Here is a 27,498-nt window from a genome sequence, read left to right as displayed (position 1 = left end):
GCCATGATAACTTCCTTAAGTGGTTAACGAGGATCTCTGCCAGTTCAGGAATTCTTCAGTCTTCTGTGCTGGAGTTTTCCACCTGGGGAAGGATGTCAGGGTGAGTGGGAGGAGGAGTGCGTCAGGAGGCAGGAGGAAATAGGATGTGATGGGGTGAGGACACCAGCTGTTCTGCAGGACTCTGTAGCACAGATATGGCCGTTGCCAGGAGCCCAGCACAGGAGAGGGCTTCCAGCCATGGTACTGGTTGGTCATGGTCAACTTCTACAAGGATTTGTTGTAACTTGCTAGAGCATCAGCCCAAGTAGATAGGATACAGTTTTGCTCTGCTTTGTTGATGTGCGTGCCGCTGATTGACCTCCTCCTCATAAATGCACTGCACTTCAATTTTTCCCTTGGAAGACGAGACCAAAGTTCAGTCTTTAAACAAAAGCAGTGAGTTTCTAAAGGGCTGCTACCAGTAATGGAATAGAGTCTGTAGTTCTGGCCTGGGAAGATGGGGGGGGGGGGGTGGGACAAAACAGACCCTTTTTTTTTTTTCTGTCTGACGTAATTTTATGATAGTATTACGTTCCTCTAGGATCTGTTGAAGGTAAGAATACTTCTTTATTTTGGTTTAATACAATTTATCCTATTATGAGAAATAAGGAGGGATATTTTTGTGTTCCTGAAAATAAATTGACCAGCTTTCTGACAAATAGACTGCAATTGAAAACTTGAAGCTTTATACTAACTTTATACCATTTCCAGAATAATTATTTTTACTGTTTTGCTTAATGATGGGGAAAAAAAAAGAAAAAAGAGCTGCTGCTTGTCTCAGCAGCAGCCCCATCCACTGGTTGGTTGTAGCTAATGTACACATTATCTTTTTTTTGACACATAGATTAGGTCCGATCGTGATAAAAGCCTCTCGCTACGGTACAGCGTGACTGGCCCAGGAGCTGACCAGCCTCCAACAGGAATCTTCATCATCAACCCCATCTCAGGACAGCTGTCTGTGACAAAGCCTTTAGACCGGGAGCAGATTGCTTCTTTTCATGTAAGAGTTTAATTTACCATAAATCAGATTATCAAATTGAAGATTAAAACTGCTTCAAACATGACTTGAGCAGCCAGCATTTAGTTTTCTATGAGATATAATTTGAAGAGTCTATAGCAGATTTGTATTTATCCTACTCACTAAGGCTAACTCTTACTATGTTTAAGCAGCTTAAATACATTAACATACATAAACAGTGATTAAATTTATTTAGATAAAGTAATTGTAAAAGATTGAAATATGGATACTGTAGCTTATATTTCAAATACGGACCATTGATCACAGTTACCACTGTATTGTATATTTTTCGAAAGTTTACTTTTAATTCAGCAACTTAAATTAGGATGTGACTGCTATTAGAATTGCAGCAGCTGTGATTTGAGAAATGGATGGGAAGAATAACCTACCAATTTTCATTTTCATGGACAAATCTAAGCATTTTAATGGAATTGTAAATTAGATCTGTCAGCTTATGAAAATGATATTCTTTGCTCTAAAGAAATTGACAAAGTAGACCACGGATTCCAGTATTAGAGGAAAAGAAAGGTTTGAAGGAAAGGCAGAGACCAGGCTGTGACCTACAGTTGTCTGTGCTTCTGAGAGACTATGCCTAAATCGTTACAGAGGTCACTCAGGTTATAGAGAGTGTTTCCCGCGTGTCGTGGATTAAAACGTTCCTTGCCTGGTTCTCCGGGAAGCCCTTGGAGTGCTGCTCCCGAACAGAGCATGCAGCCGGAGGCATCTGGGGGGAGGCGAGGGGAGTGACTCTCACAAGAGCACAACAGCTCCGGCATCCATAAGATTTTTAATAAGAATTTGGTATTGGCAATTCAAGATTTACTAACTTAGGAATTTACATTTATATGAGTCATTCCCAGAGCAGGGAGTTAATAATGCCCTCTCACTATTTCGTAGTAGGTTTGTAGCCAGAAGACATATTTATGTGTGTGTGTGTGTGTATAATGGGCTTCAGCAGGACTGCTATAGGAGAAAGTTGCTCTTTTGCCTAGCAATTGACAGGCTATGGCCTGGATACATAGGTTTATATTGGCAGAAGGTACTGTGTTCCTTTTTTTCAGTTGTCCAATTTCAGATGATTTAGGTAAACCTGACTGTCAAATGCAGTTACTCAGTCCTTTTTGACAATCAGGGCATTAAATTTAAGTGTCTCAGTATCTTTGAAACTCAGTCCATAAACTTTAGCTTAATTTTAGCCTGGAATTCAGTGTGTTTACTGACAGTGATTTATCACGAACCTTATCTTGGTGTTCCAGATAACACAAATCTATTCTATATTTTTTATATTTTTATATATTTTATATTTTCCTATGCATTCATGTCTATTCAATATCCATATTTTTGGATTTTTGAAACTGATGCCATTGTGCATTCATTATGGATTGTTAATAAGTGACTGTTTAATATAAATCTGCGTATTTCTAGAGTTTTGTTTTCTATCAGTCATTATTAAAAACAGATTTATATATGACAGTAAGCATTGGTATTAATCAAAACTACATGATTGAAAATTATTTTCAGTAAATCTAAGTAGTAAGTCTGCAACTTAGAATAGTTTGTAAGTATGAACAGCAGTTCCATTAGCAACCTGAAAACTGAAATAGTCTGTATGAGGGAGCAGTGGAGATAACAAAATACATTGGGTTAAAAATGTCTGGCTCGAAACTTCCTGTCACTGTTATCTTTTTGTGCCTGTATGTTGTGCAAATTCTAATACTTTAATGATTTTTGCAGCTGAGAGCACATGCAGTGGATGTAAACGGAAACCAGGTGGAAAATCCTATTGACATAGTTATTAATGTCATTGATATGAATGACAATAGACCTGAATTCTTACACCAGGTTTGGAATGGGACAGTCCCTGAAGGATCAAAGCCAGGTAATACATCGGTTTTCAGAGTGTGTGAGGGGGAAAGGTACGCATTAACATTTTGAAGGTGATGAAGGGGGTGCCTTCACAGCTTGTAACACTTTCAAAGGTGTCTTATTAGTGTGATGAGCACAATCTCAGATACTGTCTTATTATTTCACCTGATTTTTAATCCACTTCTTAACATGTTAGGATTAATTTACAAAAGAAGAAAGTATTACATAAACTAAAACAGAGAAGTCTTTAAGAATATGACTTTTTGGTTCCTGTTTTTGAAAATCCTATTTATAGTGTCACAGTTCTTACAGTTATGTTCATGATAGCTATTGACGTTCATTTAGTTGACAGCTCAGGGTATAAGAGACTTCTGAAATATCAGCAGATTCAGTTCTAGTTCTGAATCTCAGAGGCTTTGGAAATACTGAGATTTGAAATCAAATAGTTTCATCTGAATTCTCGAGAAAACTCTAAATGTTGTTCACATCTCATTAAAATTCTAATCTGCTCTGATTAAAGTTTGCGCTATGGCTGAAACCACCTTTTTAATTTGTCAGTAGAGCAAAATGAATTTTTTTTAGAAAGGTTAGCACAAAAAATGTATTTTTTTTATTTGCAATGTTGACTTAGCATTTGAGATGGAAAGAACATAAGTCTCAAAGACCTTTGAAAGAGTATTACTTACATTGATTTTTCAATCACTACTGGTATGTGCACCAATTCTGAAAATTAAGTGTATTTCCTTTGGCCCAATTAATAATATTTTTATCTAAACATGAGGAGCTCTGTTGTTACAGAAATGTTATTTATGGCAGAATTGTAGGATTTCAATGTTTATAGAGCTTCTTCGCTTATAAGCAAATCTGATATTTTATAAACACAAAGTATTTTTATCTCCTCTTATGTATTTTAATTACTCTGTTGGTCAGTCTTTCATTTAACCAGTTTGTTTTAAGTAAGAGAAGGAATGTGCAGAGTTTACCAAAAGAAATACATGCTTTGACCGTTACTTGTAAGTGATCTTGTGTAATCTGAGTAAACTGTTTATATAACATCAATTATTTATCCTGCTGTTAGGAACCTACGTGATGACTGTTACTGCCATTGATGCTGATGATCCCAATGCACAGAATGGGATGCTGAGATACAGAATCTTGTCACAGGCCCCGAGCAGTCCCTCTCCAAACATGTTTACAATCAACAACGAGACTGGTGACATTATCACCGTAGCAGCTGGGCTTGACAGAGAGGTATGTCAGGTCTTGATCCCATAGGCTGAGCTGTACTTGATACTGTGAAGCAGCAAATTTTTTGCTAGTAACTTAAAAATACTTCTCTCCCTCTCCGATCTGAACTTTTTCCTTGGCATGGAATGAAAACTGGACCCACACTCTCTGTATGTGTAGTCACTCTTGGTTCCATGGGGTCATCGAAAGGATCTTGTCTCGAAAGTCTGTTTGCTTTTAAGGAATGGGTACACACTAAAGCAGAGCGATGCAGATAAGGACCTCAGGTGCTCAGCTTGGGTGCTGAGATGAGACGTGATACTCAGCTCCAGCCCTTTCTTCTTGCTGAGCAAAGAGTAGAAGGAAAATGGAATTGACTATATATTTATTTTGGAAGCTCCAGAAGAGCTTCTGTTCTCCCTCTGTCCTCTTCCTTACTTTTCACAGAGAGAGGGTAAATATTTCAAATCTTTTCGATGCTGTGTTGCTAAATTTGCAGTAACTCCCTAATCTGAATTTTACATATTAAAATAAAATAGGAAAAATATTACCAATTCTAAAATTTGAAAAGCACATTTCTAAGACATAAACCAGTCAGTATTGGAAACTGCATAGACGGAGACTTGTCTCAAGGCCTGGACACACATTCAGAAACTTAAAAAAAAAAATAAAAAAATCTCTGACTGTCAATAATTCACTGCTACTTGCTGGGTAAGTCTTGTTCTGTCTAGGCCGTTCTTCGCTGTGCCCACCACCAGAGGAGCAGAATGCCAGATCCTCTGCTCTGGTTCACCCATCTGTGAGGTGGGAAGAAAAATATTTCCCTCCCAACTTCAGATCTGTCACGTGGACTAACTGTGCTTTTGAACCACTTGAAAACTTCAGAACAGATAAGCATTATTTTATAAACAAACTATAAAATCCAAACAAATCTTATTTCAACACATCATTTCAACTTCTGTTTTACTAACCTCATTTTAGCTCGTTAAATGAAGGTTTTTTAAAACTGGATTTGCTGTTCAGCTTTTAGCTGTTTGCTTATACTTAATTTAAAATGGAGAACAAAAATGCTTTCTGACGTTCTGAGTTGGCTTTTAATATTCTGATGAATTTCAGCTTGAAAGGGGCAATCAGAAGATTTAAAAAGCTAAAAAGACTGTTAGAGATCTCAATTAATTTGTAAAGTTTTATTAACATTCATTCTATTTATGTGGGTTTTGAAGAGGATGGATTTGAGGAAAGGAAAACTCTGAACTTCACAATATTGCCCTATTAAATTAGAAGAATGATGGGCAGCTTTGCCCTTGTTTTTAAAATCCTCTGGTCATCTTTGACAGGTGAACTTTCAGAAGGACATAGCAATAACTCTGAGTTTTATTACTTGGTGACTAGCTGTACCAGAGTGATTTAACTTGGAAGAAGCCAGCTGTCTGTGGAGCTTAGACCCTTGCATTAACAGTTGGGAAAGCCTTGTCATTTGCCATCAGTTTGCCTGATGAATCACTGTACCGATACCCAAATGAGTATTTATAAACATATCTTGCACATGTTGGATATTAATGATCAGTGTTAAATCATTCAAATATTAAATTAGACTAATATGAGATAAAATGGTTTCCTTCCCAAGGCATTGTTCTGCTTCCTTCATTTCCTGAGTCATTTAGTGGAAGTCAATTGAATTAAAACGACCAGGGTTCTTAAAAGGCAGTTCTGAATCAAGCAGGTCTTCTGACAGAGGGCTGGGGAATGCCTTGTTGCACAAGGATCCTTACTCTCTAGGAACCTCAGCTGGGCCACCTTCTCCTGCCGTTCTGCCCTTTTCTCTAAGCCTTGACTCTTTGTAAAACTCTAATTAGACTCATAAAATACTAGACACAATTTAAAATTCTTAAATTTTGTGACCCATTATTTATGGGAGCACAAGTGTTGTACACATTCAAAAACAAGAAAAAACGAGTGGTTCCTCTGATAGCACTCCTCATCTGCTAGCATTTTAGGTTAATATGCACAATGCATTATCTGTGGTAACGCGCACGGGAGGAGAGCGAGTTGCTTAGGTTGAGGCTAAAGGCAGAAGAAATCTTTCACTTGCTACCACAAAAGATGCTCTTTCACGAGATACAGCTGTTCTTACTTCTTCTGCTATTGTTGTCGAATTCCCTTCAGCGTTGTAACATCTGCCTTACTGCTGGAGGTGCTGAAGAAGTCAGGCTGGGTACTTTAAATTTACACACTGGCATTCCTGTCTCACTCACGTGAGGTTAATTCAGTGAAGTGCTCTTTTATTTGGCCTGTGTTGAAGTGGAAAGATGTGACCTGATGAGGTCTGCGTTCTTTCTTGAAGCTGCCAGTTTGTTTTTGGATGTGTTGCTGTGAAGTCTCTGTGCAGGCTGCTGACACATACTACACAGCTTACTCCTGGCTCCTTCTCAACTCGCAGTTAAAAGAGGAGAGCCACCTCCCCCAGTTTCCCCATGCTTGCAAGGTTGTGTGCTTGTTGATTTCTGAAATTTCATTCCCAGTAGTTGATCTTCCCTGAGTGCTGGAAGGGGGGAAAACAAACAAAAACACATATACGCTGTCCTTTGGGGCATTTTGGGGGGCAGTTTCTAGTGTGCTGCTTCTGTGGGAGTTAAATATGGAAGTATGGAAGTCGAGTCTCCATATAATAATAATAACAGAATTTCCTTAATGAAATTTGCTTCTTGGGATCAATGTGTTAAGACTCAGATGAATCAGAAGCACCGACTGTTTCAATAATGTAGAATCACCTGGCTGCAGGATTTGCTTCAATACTGCTCTAGGTGTTATTGCTTCACAATAAGTAAAGTTGTGGTTTTTGGGTTTTTTTTTATGAAAGTGGTAAAAGTATTTCTTTGATTCCCTTGTGACTGCTTCTCTTGGTGTCATGAAGGAAACCTTTATGATGTTTATTTAAGCTTTTTGAAGGTCACTTTACAAATATATTTTCCAAGCCAGAATTCGTATACATATTTATATATTATTAAACATATATATTGCATTTCTGTATAAATAATATTAGTCTTGCTTTTTCAAAAGAATGCATATGCAGTAATACATATTTGGGGTAGTTGTAAGTGTTCCTTTGTGAAAGAGGACATGAGCATAAATTTTTTTCAGTGGGAGATAGATTCATACAGCTTATTTTAAAAACTTTTTTTTATTCAGTGGCTCATATTTGCTGCTTCTGAGGGTGCATAACCATTAAATCTCTAATGTCTGCCGTAGTGTCTGGCCAAAGTTTCAAAGGAAGTTTGACATTGTGAGTGGAATTGTCCCTTTTTGTAAACAATTTTCAATGAGAAGTCATCTGTCAGAGTCCCAGTCTTTAAATAATGGGAGAAAATAAGGTACTGAGTGGAAAAAAAAAATATGCTTTTCCTTAAGTATTTTTATTTAACCAGAAGGTTTTTGCCAGTGTTAGTAAACTGTTCATGAAAGTGTTATTTCAAAGTAATAGGAGCTTCTTCTGTTTGTGCGTTTTCTTATGGAAAGAACCGAGTGATAACACCTAGCTTTCTCTGAGCTAGGAAATGCTAAATTTGAAACTGAACTGGTAAATGAAAAAGCGTGCACAATATTTGCATTTCACGGTAGAAACCGTTAATGAGTTAAAATCGACTTCTCAGCAGCTCTACACAAAAAAGCATCTTCCCAGTTATTTTTTTCGTTTCTGAATACAACCTTGTCAACTTTATTCTGAACATCTAGCCAGTCTGAGATCCGCTCTGCATTGGGCATTTCTTGTCCTTGAGGGAGCCCTGGCTTCGCGCCAGCCGTGATGGAAGAGCAGCAACACGGAGGGCCGTTACTGAGGGCACGTGCAGCGCGGGGTGGAGGCTGCGGCCATCTTCGGACGGGGTGTTTAACGTTTATGGAAATAGCCTGTGTGGTTGTTCCCTCCACCTTTCTCCCAGTGCCCTTACTAGTCTCTTGACATTAGCCTTGACATTCTAGGTTTCCATAGCGATCGCAACAAAGTTGCAGCAGTAGTTTTGTACTTCGGGCTCTGCTGAAAGAAAACCTTGGCAGTTGTGGCCATTTGGCCAACAAACCTGCCTTGGCTCAGTTCTCTTAAATGCTTTTGAGGACTTAACCTGCTTTAGTATAAACTGCACTCTTGTTTTTTCCCTATTTGAAAAGTGTTGTTAAACCCGTGACAACAGCCTTAACTCTATAAAGTGGTTTTGATTTTGAGAGTAGGAAGCAGGCAGCCTGTCCTCGTCTCAGCGATAAGCGAAGAAAAATCAAGCAGTAGTTCAATGGAGTGAGATGCAACCTGGTGCTGTATTTCTGTGGCACGAACTTTGCTCCTGTCATTTTGGGTGATGCTAACTAGAATAAACAGTATGATAGGCTCCATTGCTTAGCGAAGTGCAATTTTGGAAACACCTGCTGTCCTACCGTAATGTTAGTCTTGTCTAAAACTTATGTTGGTGTCATTTTGTGTTTTAGAAAGTACAACAATATACATTAATAATTCAAGCTACGGACATGGAAGGAAACCCAACATATGGTCTTTCAAACACAGCAACTGCTGTCATCACTGTGACAGATGTCAATGACAATCCTCCAGAGTTCACCGCCATGACTGTAAGTACAGGGTGGGAGTAACTGAAGGATGTGCATATTTATAACTATTCCCCGCTTCTCTCATTGTATTCACAGACAGTAAATATTTATTACTTATTAAATAGTGTACTGGCAGGCAGAATTGAAATACATACAGAATGTATATACCTTAGAATGCGTATTATACCTAGGCCAAAAGGCAAAAGCTGACAGGGGAATCAAATCATCAGTTTTCTGGGTGGCCTGAGGTAAACTTCATTAGATAAATTGTCAGAGCTGCAGAGGAGAGAGATGTGCTGCTGAACATTGATGAATGTTCGGTATGGCGTGGCTTTCCTGTGCTTCTGCAGCTGAGGTAAAATGTTTTCTTGGTTTTTTTTGCAGTTCTATGGGGAAGTACCGGAAAACAGGGTGGATGTGATCGTAGCAAATCTGACGGTAACGGATAAAGATCAGCCCCACACGCCTGCGTGGAATGCGATGTACCGAATGACCGGAGGAGACCCGACAGGTCGATTTACCATCCTGACCGATCCCAATAGCAATGATGGGCTGGTGACTGTTCTGAAGGTAAGAGATGCCTTGTGCTTCAAAAAATTAAGCAGAGATGGAAGAAGTGGGAGAACATTGAAGGGGAAAAATGTGAACTCCTGAGGCCAGCACGAGTCTGGAAAGTAAAATGGATGGGCAGCGTCTGTCTTGTGGAAGTAAGCCATCCGTCTCTTGGAGCGTTTCCTTGCTTATCCTATCAGTAATCCAACTGATCAGTTTTAAAAATCAGACTAGGTTGTTGAAAATGACAGATTTTGAAGCTTTATTTGCCAAAAGATAGGAATTAGTCTGTGAAAAAGCACACACTTAATATTTGTTGCTAGTGTAAGCGAACAGCTTCCTACCTCCTGGCATCCATTAGTAGTCACACTTGTTGTCTGTGGGTTTTATGTCAACATGTTCTTGTTAAGGAACAGATATAGGCAGTCAAGGCACAATCAGAGGGGGAAAAGTGACAGGTGGGAGGCTACTTCTACAAGAGGCTTTTAAATACTGGCTATTTTTAAAGCCTCGTTTAAGTACCTTTTATGGAATAACCTGTCTGTCTTCGTTCTCTAGCCAGCACAGCTCTATGTTGAGGGGTGACTTACTTCAAGTGATAATAACAACGTGGTTCTATAATTAAACCTGCCAGGCGGTAGCCTTCTTTCCTCATGGCCCTCTGATAAGTGTCTCGTCTCTGAGTTGTGTCTGATCCACTTACAAAGTCAAGTGTCAGATGCCACTGTTGCCATTTGGAGATTAAAGCATGCACCTTCCCCCCCTCCCAATTCTTTTCCTCTTTTTTTTTTTTTTTTTTTAATAATTTCAGTGTCTAGATGAGAAAAAGGGACCATTTTTGTACAACCGAAGTGGTAATGCACAGTAGCTTTGGGGTTTTTTAAAGAACTGTCTGTTTTATAACTGCACTTCCCCAGAGGTACCAGTTTCACACTGTAATCTTCCAGCAAGAATTATGTGAGTGTCTGGGCTTTGTAATTAGGCACATAGGCATCTTTTTTCAAATCTAAGAATGGTATCAAATTACAAATGTCTGGAAAAGTGAGTTTTAAAAATGCTGGATTAACCTAAAATATTATATAGAGAATCAAGCTTAAAATTCCAGATCCCTAGTCTGTTTGGTATAGTTTTGCTCACTTACAAATTTGTTTTTAACAAATTCTATCCCCTCTACTGCCAGAGTATCTGAGTACTTTGCCACACATGACCTGGTTTAACAACAGAGAAGCAGCATGTGGGAGCCTCATTGGAAAAGGAACTTTTTCCTGCAGATGCTAGGGAATGATGGACCTGTTCGGAAGGAGGCCAGCCATACCATCTGAAATCAGACACTCTTAAGCAGCGTAGGAAAACCAGGCTGAAGTGGTAAATGGCAGTTCTGCAGTCTGGCCAGCAGCACTCCTTTAAGAATCCAGACATGGAAAGATCTGGAAGCCTGCCTGAGTTTTTATTGGCAGTGCAATGAGTTATCTGTCAACCTGTAATGAAGATTGGTTTATCTTTTGTCACTGACTTTATACTGTTACGTGCCAACTGCCACTGTAAGGTACAGGGTTCATTTAAGTCTAGAATCAGTGCAAGTAACAGAATGCAAAGGCGAATCAGGTCATGGGGAATGCTTCACCCCTGTACCACATGGCAGAGGATCTCTAGCCTCAAACTGGTTTTACTTCTTAAATTAGACTTCTGGCTCAGTGAGGAAATCCCCAAACTAAAGGTTGTCTGAACTGTGAAGATGGGAGCTGTAGGTATACTAGCAGTGGGATTAGCTGGGATTACAAAGTCTTTCTAGGGAAACATTAAGGGCATGGCAATCTCTGATCTTCGGGGCTAGGTATGGTCATGATCGTGTTGGAAGGAAACGTTCATCTTAATAATAGAGAGTGGCAGGTTTGTCTCCTCAGGAGGCACATCTGCTCATGTGAGTGCCTGACACCAAGCTGGGAGTTTCTATATTATCTTCTGGTGAAACTAGTTGTTTCCTCAGTTACCACTAGTGGCAGTACCAGAGTAAGTTAAATCGAAGTGTAACAAGGTTTCTAGCCGTTCTGACTTTAAAACTGCTGCTAAGCAAAACCCAACCCAGTCTCCTGTTGAGGTGTTAGCTTGATTTTATTCTCTTCAGACTCTGTGCTCATTTTTGAGATAAACTGTACAAGTAATGTTTAAAAATGTGCTTTAAAGTAAAAGGATTATTGTGTGTCCATCGCTGTTGTGAGTAAATGTTAACACTTTCTGCTCTTTGCTTTTCCCAGCCTATTGACTTCGAGACCAACAGGATGTTCATACTTACAGTAGCTGCGGAAAATCAAGTGCCTTTGGCTAAGGGGATACAGCATCCTCCTCAGTCAACAGCAACCGTGTCCATTACAGTTATTGATGTGAATGAGAGCCCATATTTTGTTCCAAACCCTAAGCTTGTGCGTCAAGAAGAAGGGCTACTTGCTGGTAGCATGTTGACGACTTTCACTGCTCAGGACCCAGATCGTTATATGCAGCAAACCTCTCTAAGGTGCATATAAATGTTTTGCAGTTATTTAACAATTGTAAAGCAATATCCATGTTACAGAATGGGTGGGGAGCAAAGAGGCTGCATATGAAGTGACTGCATTTACCACAACACACAGCTATACCAGTACGTCCTGTAGCTTTTGTGCAGTTCCCTCTAAAGGGATTTTTGACTGTAGAGAAGGTGACCTGACCAGCATTCATAGAATATAAACTGGATCATCTTCTAATGCTAAGTCTCACTTCATCAAGGTGTAATGAAGTTATGTACATATGTTAAAGTGCATGTGGCATCTCAACAAATTCAGTCAGAGCAAACACATGCTTGTGCGAACTAAGATAATTTGCAACTCAAATTAACCAATAATTTTGACACAGCAGCAAAACCATGTCATATTGTTGGCCAAATCTTAAGGGTTTTCTTCTAATTTATTTTCCAGCAATGCAAAGTGCTGTTGTCTACCTGTGAACTCTTGTACTGACAGCTATGATCATAATTTGATCATAATTTGTCTAATGTGTAAAATTATGCTAAATGAGAACAGTGAAAGGGAGAAAATATGGAAATCTTGAAGCATACTTTCCCATACCTCGTTTAAAACATGGTCATTGACTACAAAGCACAGTGACTAGCCTTGAGCCAGGACTCAGGTTCCTAGCTTATCCAGAAGCTTTTTTAGCTCCTATGGAGGAAACTCCAGGACTTAATTTGTGTTTTTCCTTTCAAAAATCAAAGTTCTCACCATTTTTTTCTCTTCTCTTTATTTTGGTTAACTGTTGCTGATATTTTGCTCATTTCTGGACATAACCATCATAGACATCGTAGCATGAGGACTTAAGGATATATGCATTTTTAATGACCTAAGATAATTTGCACTTGATGCATGTCAGAGGGCATATTTATCAGATAGAAGGATGGTTTTGAAAGACACTCCTCTTTCAAATTAAGATGAGAAGCATGCAGTAAAACCAGGGCCTCTAAAAATTAACTTTAAGTGGTATTGGAAGCGCTAGAATAATGTGAGTTAGTGCTACTTCACCACTCTTTAGCCGTTGTTACTCCTCTCCTCCTCTCAGCCCTCTGATAAAATAAAAGTTAGTATGAGCAGCTCTGTAGGTATAGAACAAGCAAGAAACCAAACTGTTTTATGATTCTGTGATTCTCAGTGAAATGTTTTAATTGAGTCTGAATATGAATGTTACACAGTTTACGTTAACTTTATGATTTCTCCTGTTACATGATAACTTACATGGCAGGGCACTTCAAGAATCTAAATGTAGGACTGGTTTTGATATGTGTTTTCAATAATTTTAACAACAAGGCTTAATAAATGGAAATTTTCTGAAATATTGTTTCCAAATTCCAAACATGTTCAGAATACAAATTAAAATCCTAATATTGTCTTTCTTGTCAGTATTTATGTTGGCAGATAAATAACACATTTTGTGATCAAATACACAGGTATTCAAAACTTTCAGATCCTGCAAACTGGCTGAAAATTGACCCTGTTACTGGACAAATAACTACTACAGCTGTTTTGGACAGAGAGTCAATATATGTGCAAAACAATATGTATAATGCAACGTTTCTTGCTTCCGATAATGGTATGTATCAACATTGTATATGTTTTCAAAAAGCTTTCTTCTCTGTGGTTGAATGGCGCTCAATTTTACTGGGGCAGAAAACAAGATACGTTTAGAATACATCCAGTTGGAAGTCTGTATTAGTATTAGACTTCATATGTTTCCCAGCTACTCGGGAAATGGGCTCAAAAATAGTTCCGTGAGTCTGGAGAAAGGCAGTGGCTTAGTTACATTCGTTGAGTTCACAGAAAGCTGAAAATCATGCAGTGGACTTCATGGGGATTAATGTGTTGGACAAGAGGTATGTTCAGGCTACAACAGTGCAGAGGAAAAAGTGTCTTTTCATTGTCAGTTTGTTAATGACAATTAACAGTCTCTGCTCAAGAGCTAATCCTTTGAGTTTGGCTGGAGTGCCGTGATGTTCATAGCTGATGCCAGAAAGATGGACAGGTGCAGTTAGAAACCTTCTCACATAAGGGGAAAACTGAAACTCTGGGGCTGTTTATCTTGGAGAGAAGAAAAATAGTAATTTTTTTTTCAAATTGATACAGTGTAACAAAACTAGATCAACCAATTCTATGCTTTTGGCTCTGTTCTGGAGAACAAAATTAAATGGAACTGGAAGATTATAGGGGGGTGGGAGTGGAATGAGAACTACTGCTAATTATACTGAGAGATTCAGTGCCACATGTTCATGTAAATGTGTGACTTTAGCAAGGTTTACAGAATCATCACACATTTGATGTGGATAGCACGAATGTCTAGATTTAGTGTGCTGGAAGTCAGTATTAGAAAGAATTTAAATAGCATACTTGTGGTAAAGGGTGATCATAAGTCTTCAAAGATACAGAGGATAAACTATCCCAATTTTGCACCTTTTTCTCTGAAGCATTTGATGCGGACTCTCTCTGGAGAGGAACAGCCTGTCCAGACAGCAAAGTAGCTAGATCCCTGATCTGTGGATCTGCACTTCTTTGCTGATTTTTGCTAAGTAGGGCAGTTTTTATGAGGACAGACTACATGAGAATTTGTGCAGTGACAGTGTTAGACTGGCTTGGTAAAGTCAGAATCGCAAAACTGAGGTGAACACATGTATGTGGTAATAGAAAAGTGTTGGTATAGCTCCCGTTAAGTAACTTTCTAGTTGGAAACAGGCTCAATACCATTTTCTTTTCTTTAAGGAATCCCCCCGATGAGTGGAACTGGCACGCTTCAGATATACCTGCTGGACATCAATGATAATGCCCCCCAAGTGAATCCGAAAGAAGCCACAACTTGTGAAACGCTACAGCCCAATGCTATTAACATCACTGCTGTAGACCCTGACATAGATCCAAATGCAGGACCATTTGCCTTTGAGCTGCCTGACACACCTGCTAGTATTAAGAGGAACTGGACTATTGTTCGAATTAGTGGTAATTAACATTATAGAAGTCTTAATTATTTTAAAGAAACTATTGCATATACTTTTCTGTATTTTACTTCAGTGTTATTTTGCAACGTACCCGAATTTGGTTAATAGGAAATCACTTTTGTGTAAGTTCCCCAAAGAAGAAGGAATTTTGGAAAGTAAAGATGTTCACAGTAATTCAGAATGTTATCCTGAGTGTCATGTAGTGGGTTGAAGAATAAGTTAATGCGGAGCTCAAAGATGGGCCATTTTTAACAATACTGTTTTAAAACCACATGAGCAGTGCATCACTTTTTAACAAGTGCCTTATTTTCACACACAGGTGATCATGCTCAGCTCTCTTTAAGGATCAGATTCCTGGAGGCTGGTATCTACGATGTGCCCATAGTAATTACAGATTCTGGAAACCCACATGCTTCTAGCACTTCTGTGCTGAAAGTAAAAGTTTGCCAATGTGACATAAATGGAGACTGCACTGATGTTGACCGGATAGTTGGCGCAGGGCTGGGCACTGGTGCCATCATTGCAATTCTGCTTTGTATCATCATCTTGCTCAGTAAGTAGACAGATCTCTTAATCCTAGTTCTTCTGTTTTGCATGTACCATGTTATGTTTTAGTCACACATACCTTGAGAAAGATGGGAGAGTGATTAAAGACTGAAGTCCAAGAATTGTTGCTGCTTAGTTTACTGTTGTGGACAAGTATGAAAACTTTCTGATGGTAAAGGATTAGGAGTCTGTGAGATAGATCATAACTAGCACTTGGAGGGCAGTCAAGCTCCACAGTGGGTTTGTGAAAGCAGTTTTCCATCTGTGCCTGTGGGCACTTGCTATGTTAGATCAGTGAGTGACCAGATTGAAGATGCGATTAGGCTCCATACATGTAGTCTCTCTTGTGCTGCTGGTACTGTGTGATTTGACACCACCCACAGCAGATAACGGTGCCTTTAAGGAATGCTCTGGTGTTACTACTATTGTGATTCAGATTAATGGAAGTAGGCTATTTGATGATTTTGGAAAGTAATATATCACAGCCCTTCATATAAGGCCCGACAAGCAGGCAGCCATGCAGGAGCAGAGATATGTATGTGTGTTTAAGTACTACATAAAACTGTGCTAGTATTTTATTTTTGTGTCAAGTCCATTCAGTAAGGGAAATGACTAAACATCATGACTGAGTGTCTGTCCAGTGTAGTAAATTAGATTTTAGCTCTCCTACACATTATGGTTAACTGATTTCTGATTGTGGTGGAACACAAGGAGGGGATTAACCTGTTCAGAGTATACTGTGCACCACTCCAGAACATACAAAATGGTGGAAAGGAGCCCATGGCTTTACACAAGCACAGTACAATTATTTTCCTGATATAAGATACTCTTAAAATGTTAGGTAATGAATTAACAGAGCCTTATTGAAACTATCAATAATTGTACTGTGCTGTACACAAGCACAGTACAATTATTTTCCTGGTACAAGATACTCTTAAAATGTTAGGTAATGAATTAACAGAGCCTTACTGAAACTATCAAGGCCTTTAAGATGTTCTTCATATATTGACATTGTAGATACATTGGAATTTCTTTCCATGAAGATGGTTGGAACTGGAAACGTGCCTGTTGTATTAGAAATTCATTTACTCATACTTACTGTGTTTTACTTCTTGTTCAGTTTTATGTAACAGCTTTAGTTTGTAAACAAACAGTATAACTTGAAATTAAGATTAAAGATTAAATATGTATAACTTTAAATGCCACTGTTTTTCTCAACTTTATTCATCTTGTTTCTAAACATAAATCTAAACTTAGGCAGCAATACTGCTGAGCCATATGCCAAAATGGCCTAAGCTGGATGATCATCAGAATTACTTAAACTCTATAAATGGCTATATATTCTTGGGACATAGCAGAAAAAATATGAATAATATAATCTTTTAGAATTCTTGCTGATACTGGAGAGATTCTCCTGAATCCAGTGGTTTGTGAAGCTTCGTCTTTCTTACTTCTTTTCATGACAAGTTTATTTTGCAGATGTGGAATAGATTTGTGACTTATGACCTTGAATATGTGATTGATTTCCAAATCAAAGTGCCTATAGTAGCATGAGTTTAAACATCTCTTGCTTAAGCTGCCTTCTATGAAAATTTCTATTTAAAAAAAAAAAAAACAAAACCAAACCTTCATCCAGAACAGTCAAAGCCAATTTTCTTGGCTTTTTCTTTTTTTTTTTAATCCTGGTGTCAAATTTGTACAATTTTCTGTGGCTGTACTTCAGAATCAAGATGTGATTTTGTCTCTTCCCTTTTTGCAATGTAGTTTTAGTTTTAATGTTCGTGGTATGGATGAAACGCCGTGATAAAGAGCGTCAGGCAAAGCAGCTCTTGATTGATCCAGAAGATGATGTGAGGGACAACATTCTAAAATACGATGAAGAAGGTGGTGGAGAAGAAGATCAGGTGAGGAATGATTAATGGCTTTTATGTATAGATTTGCACTTCACTCTGCACTTTTATCTATTTTGTTTTCGTTGACACATTATGAGATAGGTAGCTAATTTTTGCATTAAATACTGAAAGCAATAAGTAATGTTTTAAAGACCTAAAATATAACATTGCTTTCTCATGTTGTTTTCTGCAATTTGAGAAATTCCAGTTGCTTGCCTTTTGAATGAGATGTAGCACCAGTATCTTGTCCACTTACAGTCACAACATTCTGATCATATTTCAACTAAGGCTGTTAACGTTTAGATTAAAATTAACATCCACTCTTACTGCAGTCTGTAAACCTTCTTCACTCCTTATCTAAGATCCTGTTGTACAGAATCCCCAGTACAGAGTGCCTAGTGTAGTCTATTCCAAATATGACTTCTTTAGCAGTGGGTGAATGCCTTCCTAGATATACCGTAATGTTGGCTATTGACAGATTGGCCACTACTGGGATTTCAACTTGGAAAGTATTTATGTTTCAAGTAGCTGTCAGGGCACATCTGTGTTTATTCAGATACCTTTCCAGGCAGGTGCCATATGCATTTACTCTCACGTCACCTCTGGTTGAACTACTGCTGATATGTCAGAAACCTAGGAGTGATGTGTATGTGCTAAGAATAGCTTCTTTTTCCCTCTTTCTCCAAGTTAGTGAAGTTCCAAGCAGTGTGATTTCCTTCCTTCAGAGGAGGTTTATTAAGTGCTTTATGAACATGACAAACAGTAAATTTATGCATGTTATTAGTGGTAGAAGCAAGTGTAATAATTACAAAGGGAACAGTGCATATAATAGACCCTAAGAAATTTTCCAGTAAAAAGCCTTGAAAAATTAAGTGTAATTCTTCCACATATCTTCAGTCACAGTCATCTGGCACTTGAGTTATCTGAAAAGTGTCTCCCTTCACTGGTGCAGACATTTATAGCTTCCCTCTGCTCGTTTGTTTGTTTGTCTGAAATTTGTGTTCCCCTTAGTAATTTCCACGCTTCCTGCGTTTCCCTAAGTACTGTTCCTGCTTCCTAGCTTTTCTGCATTAACTTTCTTTTATAAGCAATTTGCAAAGGAAACTTCAGTTTGTGCAGTTTTGGAAAATTGCATATGTTACTGAATAAGTTGAAGACAACTCTTTGAGTCTGTGTATGTATACAGATAGTTTGAGGACAAGAATTGCATCCTGTTTGTGCATCTGTTATTGCACAGAAGAGTAACAAGCTTAAAAAAAAAAAACATGAAGAAAACTTAGTCCTGTGAGAACTAATTTTCCAGTTTGCATATCCCCAGCTTGTGTTCACCCACAACTCTCTGTAGGATCTGTGTGGCAATTTTTGTGGTTTTGGTATTTAATTATTGTCTTCACAACCCTCGGGACAGAGTCAGTAAGGTTCTGAGAGTATGTACTTTTCATTGGGAAGTCATAGGTGATGCTAGAGTAGTGTTGGGAGAGATGATAGAATCATAGAATGGTTAGAGTTGGAAGGGACCTTCAAAGGTCACCTAGTCCAACCCCCCTGCAAGAAGCAGGGACATCTCCAACCAGATCAGGTTGCTCAGAGCCTCATCCAACCTGTCCTTGAACGTTTCCGGAGACGGGGCATCCACCACCTCTCTGGGCAATCTGTTCCAGTGTTCCACAACCCTCATTGTAAAAATTTTTTTCCTACTATCTAATCTAAATCTACCTCCCTCTATTTTGAGACCATTACCCCTCATCCTGTCACAACAGATCCTACTGAACAGCCTCTCCATCTTTCTTATAAGCCTCCTTGAGGTACTGGAAGACTGCTATAAGGTCTCCCTGGAGCCTCCTCTTCTCCAGGCTGAACAGCCCCAACTCTCTCAGCCTGAAACTGATCTGCCTGCTGCAGATCTGAAACTTTTAAGCATTATTGTTACAGCATACAATAAGAGTAAAACAGTTAATAGTTTAGAAAGAATGCTGAAATCTCTCCTCTGTCCATCTTGTACTGCGCTCCTCTCCAGTGGATGTACTGTCTTTGTGAGAGGTATAGTCAGGGTAGTGCAGCAGGAGGTAACATTGTGTGAATACCATAGAGATTAGCAGGATGTAAACCATCCATAAATGCATCCTTTCACCAGTGGTGAATGAACGCAGTGCACAAAATGAAAGAGAAACCTGTCAGTGAGTGGAGTAGCAGTAAAGTGGTAAGAAATGTGAAATAAGGATCATTTCCTCTCACAGTGAGCAGAGGAAGCACCTAGACACTAGGAGATTTAAGGGCTTTATAGAAAACAGAATGATTTGTAGCCACAAAACCTCTGCTTGCTTTCTTAAGACAAATTTTAAGGTCGCTGTTGCAAATTAATTATCTTAGTTGCCAGCCAGATAGTTCAGGTACACTGGTCTGTTTACTGATCCATTGAGCAGTAGACCATAGTGTCTGAGGGTCTAAAAGGTCTTTATACCCTTCAAACACAGCAAACATCGGAGGAAAAGAAAATAAGAGCTCATACAAAGTGTAGCAACCTTTTACAACCACTTCTGTGGCAAGAGATTTAGACCACTGTATAAGCAAAAAGGAGGTAGGTTCTCCCACAGCTCCAAAATTAGGAATTTGTTCTGTTCAGAATGGCTGAATAGAGAGCACAAACTTTTCATGTAGGCACTAAATGTTCTGTCTATAATGGATGATAGAAATAAGTTCTGTCCTGCTTTTCAGGAGGATTATTTTACTTTATTTTGGTTTGATGCTTTTTGAAATCTAGTTTCTGTTTGTGCATAACTAGATCATAATAGTTCCTAGGGTAATTTGTTCTTGGTTCCCTCCTTTCCCCCCTCACCTCCTGTGCCCAGGAGAAAGAGGGAGGATTAGATTTAGTTGGTTTTTATCTGGTTTTGCATGCATTTTATGTGAGATTTAAGAACTTCGAATGCTAAGCTTTTGGAATGTCCCAACAAGTTCCCTACAAGTAGTAATCTAACTTTTGCAAATCATGGCTTAGCAAAATACTGTACAAGCAAAGCTGTGTGCAGAACATTGTGCGCAAAAGGCATTGGCCATAAAGATCTCTGCATTTTTTTTGTAAAAGTTAAAGTAAGCAGTAAAGTGTCATTGTTAGTGTTCTAAAAAAGCATGAGACTGCCATCAAAAATCTATTTTCAGAATGAGGCCTCATAGGGTAAAACTGCCACTGTTCTATTAAAATCAAGAAAAATTATTTCATGTCAACCGTGCATCCACAAGTCATCAACAGATGACAGAGGAAAATGCTGTACATCAGTATTAACTTTTTATTGTGCACTCTACCCAAAACCATCAGGATTGATGGAACAAGCAGCTTCAGTAGAAGGCAGTGCACAGGGTGTCTCAAACACAGAATCATCCAACCCAGAGTGCATCTTGTGCAGCGAAATAGAAGGGAATGCTCAAAGCTTCCATGTGAATCACAGTGAAAACAATATTTTAAAAGCTTTGGATATTTTCATAATCTGTACCTTTTAAAATTGTTTACTTCCGTTTATAGCAAGCAAATTGCTTAGGGCTTTTTAAAATCACCTGAGGTCTTTTTAAAATCACCCACTTTTCTGGATGAATACTTGAAGATTTACCCTGTGTGGCCTCATATTTTTTCTTGTTATCCTAGATGTTTAGGTGACTTGAAGATACGGCTGCTAGAGCTTGAAGATAAGTGATAGAACTTGGGACTCTCTGCATCCTGAACCAACCTGCTTTTGGACTTGTAGTTTTGCTTGTGGAGTAATTTATTTATTTAAGAGGGTTTATTTATTTATTTGGAAGCTATGCAGTTGGCTTTCTTAGCTGTCACTGCAGACCCAGAAACTCCTAAAGCATACTCAGCATGTTCCTTTCAGACCCTTTGTACATGCTATCAGAGTAACATCTCTTGCAACAAATTTGATGAGTTCAAAATTCCAGCTAGTTCCTCTGAGTCATAGTAACTGTCAACAACAAGGTGGAATTCCTGCTTGGTTTTCTTTTTCTGTTTTTCTCCTATGCTAACATTTCCAAGGAATTATGATGTGAAGTCTGTCATAAAAGAGCAGTTTATTCCATCGTGAAGGTCTCCTGCTAATCCTATCTGAGACCATCTTGGCCTGCTTTGTTCGCTCTGCCAGACTGAATGCTTGTAAAGAAAATTGAGGTTCTTGAATGATTCATAGTCTTCCTCTAGCCTGGCATGATGTACACAGGACCGTGTGATCTCCACAGCAGTTGAGAAAAATGCTTTTAATTCCCTAAGCCACAAAAGCTTTTGAGCTGTGGGTCATAGCTGAAGTCAGCCTGCTCCCCACTGAAGAGCGTTGTCAACACTGGAAATGTTCTGGACTTTTTTCAGCTAAACTGCTGTTTCTCTGAAGTGTGGACTGAAAAACTGTCTGTGAAAGCTGTACAGCACTCCTGTCATTCCAGGCAGAAACATTTTTTCCTGATATCAGGGAAGATCACTGTACTAGCAGAAGCTGGGGACAAGAGAGGAAGGAGAAGGGGGCAGAGATATTCCAGATAGAAAGTCTGTGATTCTTCTCAAGATTTTGTTCAGTATTTTTAGTTTTAACAGTTTGGCCACCTGACTTAAAGGAGCTGTGCTCTGAGAAGCTAGGAGTCAGCATCATTCCACAGAAGTCAGTGGGACTGCTTTGGTTACTGGTTCAGGGAGGGAGGGGGAAGTGTTGTGTGGGTTTTTTTTGTTTTGCTTTGGTTTTTTTTTTTTGTTTTAATTCCTTCTGAATGTTTAACCTAGCAGTTGAGGTGGCAGGAGGCACTGCAGTTTGCTGTATTCTGAAGTACATGTGCCTAGTTTAGGTACAAATTACGGAGCTGGCAGTGACTGTCTTGTCATTATCTAGAGCTCGCAGTTGTTTAGCAAATGGGAGATGTGAGATACAAATGACGAATAGTCGCCCCCCCAACATGATGTGCTCTGGACTTGTGACACTGTTGTCAGTTCTAAATACCAAAAGCTCATGTTGGCTGAGTGTTAAAGCACTTAGCTCATGTCTGCGGCATAGTTCATGCACATAGCAGATCACAACCCATAAGCATCACTAATTCATTTTTATCACATATCTCGGGCCGTTTGTGTGATTTACATCGAGGCAGTGGGTGCTCAGCTGGGATACGTGCAGCATATGTCAACCTGATAACTGTGATACATTTTTTTCCATTTAATTGCTTTTGTATACATCTCATTGCACAAGATGATCCTCTCAGCTCCTTTGAGCCCATTTCTGTAATGTTTTCTGAGTTCTAGTAGTACTTGCTCATGCAGGTGGGCCTGTTGAAGCAAGTTGGTCGAGCCACTTCCGAGGGCGGCATGCTTTCGAAGTATTGCAGGTCAGATGTTTTGAACCTGTATTTTAATCTTCCCCTCAGATCTCTTCAGCATGTGAGTTTCTGTTGCAATGATTTTACTATTATTCAAAGTATTTTTCTTCCTAAGGATTCTATATGTTTCCTTCCTACATCACATTTTCTTACAAGTGTATTCAGACCCTAGTCAATAGCTTGCTTGTTGTCATGTTTTATTACATATTTGTATAGAGAAAGCGAATAGTAGCATTTATTTTAAAGGTGATAATAGCATTAAAAATAAAAATACAATGTTTTACTTTTATGTGAGCAGGATCTAAATTCTAAGCAGAAATTACTCCTTTATAGAAAAGTAGCTTTGTTCCAGCGTTTGTGTGTCATTGATAAAAACGAATTGAGTGATTGTTTGTTTTTTTTCTTATTGCCGTGACTTTCTGTATGCCTACATCTTAAGATTGCATTCGTCTTGCGTGTTGGATCTTATCATAACCTCTGTTGTAAATATGACATGACAGTGATCCTTACCTACTCAATGAACTGTATAAATCCATTTGATTATGCTTTATTTTCTCCACCTTATCAGAGTGTTACTCAGATTGTTTACTCTCACTTTCTAACTTTTATTTTGCATTATATTAAGATTGGAACATATTTTATGTTTAGAAATTTTAATGATAATGAATGAAATAACTATTGCTAAGATAACCCTAGGAATATACAATATTATAATTAGAAGGTAGTTATTTTGGGGATTGTATTTGCTTACTAAGTTTGCTTAATTTCTTTTTTTTTTTTAATGAGTGACTCATGCAGTTCTCCTGTGGCAGAATTTCTGTCGTTCCTTGGTGAATCTTTATCTCATCATCCGAAAAGTAATGTTTCCATAATTCTATTACAAAATTGTTTTGTGTTTTATTTTATCCCATCTAGAACCTGTGCCTGTCATTGTGTTTTATCTGCAGCTGGAGTTTAACTTTCACCTTTTTATTATTAAAAAAGATAAGATAGCTTCTTGGTTATCTTAAAAATTATTAACTTGTAATACTCCAGATGCATCTATAATAAAAACAAATGGAAAAAGCAATATGGCAGAAAGTAATGAAAAATTGAGCGGCAAATAAAGAGCAACTGTTAGCGCAGGCATTTTAACTAGCCTCCCACCTGCAGCTTACATCTAGTCAGTACTCTGTGCTTTGCTTTTTTTGGAGTCCCAATTATTTCAGCAGATGTAAGATTTAGGGCGAATTGGAATGTTTTGCAGAACTCAAGCAATATGTTATGTGCAAATTTCTCATAGTTTCTTAGGTCATGTTTGGTGGGGTTTGGGAGTAGAATGGTAAGATATAGCAGCATTGGATTTTGTTTCCTTTTTCTTTGCTTTTAAAAGACCTTGGCAGATGGAAGCGTTCAGCTGTGTAAAATATTTCTTCCCTTGCTTCTTCATCCCATTTCCCTACTGGAGCAGATAGTAATTGCCTTTGGAGCACAAATGCAAAGCAGAACATGTGTTTTATCCATAGGTACTTCAAGTCATAGTTTGCTCTATTTTCTTAAGCCACCAATAAAATGGGGTTTACACTAAGGCAGCATCCTATAAAAGGGGTGGGTGAAATGCAGACTTCTACCAGTGCTGCTTTGCCTGCGCTTAGACCACTTCAGCTGATTTTGCTCAGTGAATGACACTTACAGCTCTCACCATTAAATTAATTGATCTAGTGACAAATAAATGGATTATTTATTGCATGGAGATAGAGCTGAACTTTCATGTTTCTTAAAGGCTGCATCCTTTGAAAATGAGAAACAAGTGTACTGCTTTTGTTATATTAGTTATATGTCATAGTATTTTCAGAGTTTTCCTATCTGGAAAAAAAGTCAGTCCCATCTATGCAGAGCAATTTATAGTTCTAGTAAGTTGTGATCTGATTCTGTTGTTTGCAGTTCTGCTTTGTAATGTTCCAGTATGCATTCATATAAAGCAGGTCCAGTTACTCTAAAAATTTTTAGTTTGTTAAGTTTTTGCCAGGAACTTAAGTACATCTTCTGAAATGCAAGCACAACCAGAACAGCTAATCCAGGAGAAAAAAAAAAAAAGTTAACTTTATAAAACTAGAAGCTTCTTAGAAACTGTTTCCTGGCCTATCTCCTCATTTTTTTTTTTTCAGGGATCGTAGAATCTGGTAACTGTCAGGCAGAAAGCAAGGTATTTTTTAAAAAATGTCTCCTACTGCCGTAACTGGTGACTGCTGTATGAGGGATTCTTACTCAAGTGCTGTTAAATGAATAACTGCCTTGCACAAGAGGAAGTTGTTTCAGGGAAGAGATTTTGAAGGCTACGTTATCGTTTTTCTTTGTAGATCAGTGATTACTGGGGAACATAAAATGACCTTTTCTATTCTGGATGTTTCTTCTATTCAAGTTGAGATACTTGGACTGTGCTTTCAAGTACTAGGTAGATCTTCTTAAATAAGTGCTTTTTGGGGTTTTGGACCCTTCTGCCTACACATCTGGTAAGGTGGTTAATTTGTAGGGCTTGGCTAGCTGATTTTGACTTTTAGCACTGTCTCACTGGGATCTCACGTTTCAGGAATGTGAGGTGGGAGGTAGTAACACTGTAAGTCTTTGCTCAAAGCTATCTAGAACTAAGTGAATAGCTAATAAGCTCAATCTTTGTAATCAGATTGGAGGGAAGGGGGCTGGTGGGGTTTTGTGAGGTTTTTTTTGAGATTTATTTAATTTCACAAGATGCAGCTTCTGATAAAATGCCCTTTTAGCACATTGTGACTTTATTTTCTTTCTTAAAACAAAAGCAAATCAAAACCAGAAGTTTTTCTGCTTAATACAGATGTCAGAGCTTTTTTCAGCAAGAGCAAACAGTGATGCCAGAGATGGTAACCAAAGAGACAGAAGCGCTAGTGGCAACATCAAGAGAGTTACAGTGATAAAGCTTTAAGGTTGTAATCTCTTTAAACACCAGTTACTTAAAAGGTAGCTGCATTGTCTTATCCAGTGATGCCAGGTCCCTTTATAAACAAGGGCAAAGACAAGGGATCATTCAGGTTGCTTCACTTAGATCCCTGCCATAGAATGGGAGGTTTCTGTTTCCCTGATGACTTGGAAAATCAGACTAGTCTTAATTTCTGGTTTCTGAAGGCCTGAGTTTTTGCTAGATGCAAAACAGGAGCAAACTAATATTTTTAGCAACCTTCCAACAGAGAAAAGCTGATACTAGATTCTCCTTTCCAGCAGCAATCTAAGCTTGTCCAGAAGCTGGAGAAGATAAAAATCGAAACCCTCTGGTTTTGTCTGCTTAAATTCAAACTGACGGAAGAGGAAGCAGTATTTGTTCTAAAATTGCTGGAGTTAGGGCTAAACAGCATAAATAAGTAAATAAATACTTCTGACAAAAATTGGCAGCTATATGAGTTAGATGCTCACAACCTTTGCTCAAGTACGTTTCCAATAAAGGACTTTGTCTTGTTCCTCATTAGTCCCTCAGCAGATTGTAATTATGGACAGGTTGTATGGAAGAAAACTGGAGCAAAGACAAAACATTGTGGACTTGCGATCCTGAAATTAAAAGTAAAAATAATAACCCGGAGTATTGCTCCAAGCTGATTGTCCCAGCTTACCCCAACATGTCTTGTTCTCTCTCAGGTGCTGTAGTTTTCCATTTAACTGTCGCTTCTGCAGTTAGCTGTCTTAAACTGTACTTGGGACTAACCATAAAGTCTGTGCAGGAGCTTTCAATAATACATGAAAAGTTTTCCCATTTTTCTAGCTGTGAATGCAGCATTGAGCAAAGAGATGGAAATTCAGCAGCCCTAAACAGCTTACACCCTCTTTAAAATGTTTTTCTTTTTTTTTACTTTGCAGTAATTGAGTAGAGTTGACTTTAGACAGAATGTTGAAATGGCTGGAGTCGTTGCATGGTGCTGTGTTTGTACGGCACTAAGCCAGTTTGGGGAGATGGTGGATGACTTGCCATACCTGACTGATGTATAGTTAGTATTGATTTTAATGATACGAGAGATTTGAGAGCCTGTGGTAATAAGCACAATGGATCTTCTCTTCCTGTCCAGACACTAATAGACCTGCAAAATAAATTTCCTCTGATAGAAGGCTAGATGGCAGTGTCATAAATTACCGTAGAAAAGAAAAGAAAACCAAAGTGGGAGTCCACATAAGGACACATTCTGCACTGCTGTTGCCTTGCCGATGGCAATCTTTGCTGTCTTTTTAGCTGTAGAGCCTGGAGATGTCTCAAATTATACATACAGAGAAGAGGATCACCTTAGATGTGAAGATAGTAGTCTCACTGACTTTATTCATATTGCCTATCTGTATGACTACTAATCAGAAAAAAGTATATGCACATGCAAGTAGGTGGAAAAAACATACTGTCTTTATAGAACTGAAATGACCAGAGAGGCTCTCCTGGTTTTAGTATATTGTTATTTAACCATACCTGTTTGAATGCTTCAAAATGAAATGCTTAGCTTAAAAAAACAGGGTTTTTTTCATTTTTCCCTGTTGGTGTTTTCCACCATTATCTTTTGGTTGGGTATGAAAAGCACTCTTGTGTTACATATTTATAAATTCTAAGAAGTATGTTCTTCTCTATTTAATAGGATTTTCCGATAGCATGTCTCTAAACTATTTTGATTTATTTTATGTAATAAAAAGGGAAAGGATAAAAAGTTCTCTTCTGTTTACTTTTCTCCAATTCATACCGCTTCATGGATATCACTTATTATTCTGTTTGGTACATGAAGAACCGAAGGGTAAAAGTTACAGCTTTGCCCCAAGGAACTTGTAATCTAATTAAAGGATATGAAACTGCATTCTCAGATCTCAGTGGAGCTGTTCCACCTTTTTTGACTATATTTGTGTGCAGTCAACTGAGGACTCCAGTGACAAATTAAAAGATGTAG

At 38.4% G+C, this 27,498-nt stretch overlaps 1 protein-coding gene across 1 annotated transcript in view; it reads left to right on the top strand.

The window, feature by feature from the left end:
- Positions 1-27,498, top strand: part of CDH2 (cadherin 2) — a 120,452-nt gene that overhangs the window by 81,665 nt on the left and 11,289 nt on the right. Inside the window, exons 5-14 of the mRNA XM_086740761.1 lie at positions 884-1,039; positions 2,792-2,936; positions 4,002-4,174; positions 8,627-8,764; positions 9,128-9,313; positions 11,551-11,807; positions 13,266-13,408; positions 14,569-14,802; positions 15,121-15,354; positions 17,112-17,251. Coding sequence (XP_086596887.1) covers positions 884-1,039; positions 2,792-2,936; positions 4,002-4,174; positions 8,627-8,764; positions 9,128-9,313; positions 11,551-11,807; positions 13,266-13,408; positions 14,569-14,802; positions 15,121-15,354; positions 17,112-17,251 — 1,806 coding nt within the window. The remainder of the gene's footprint in view (positions 1-883; positions 1,040-2,791; positions 2,937-4,001; positions 4,175-8,626; positions 8,765-9,127; positions 9,314-11,550; positions 11,808-13,265; positions 13,409-14,568; positions 14,803-15,120; positions 15,355-17,111; positions 17,252-27,498) is intronic.

Source organism: Chlamydotis macqueenii, chromosome 2, assembly GCF_036417535.1.
Source record: "Chlamydotis macqueenii isolate bChlMac1 chromosome 2, bChlMac1.mat, whole genome shotgun sequence".
Taxonomy (NCBI): Eukaryota; Metazoa; Chordata; class Aves; order Otidiformes; family Otididae; genus Chlamydotis; species Chlamydotis macqueenii.
Note: the sequence above shows the minus strand (reverse complement) of the source record. Positions and strands in the feature narration are given on the sequence as shown.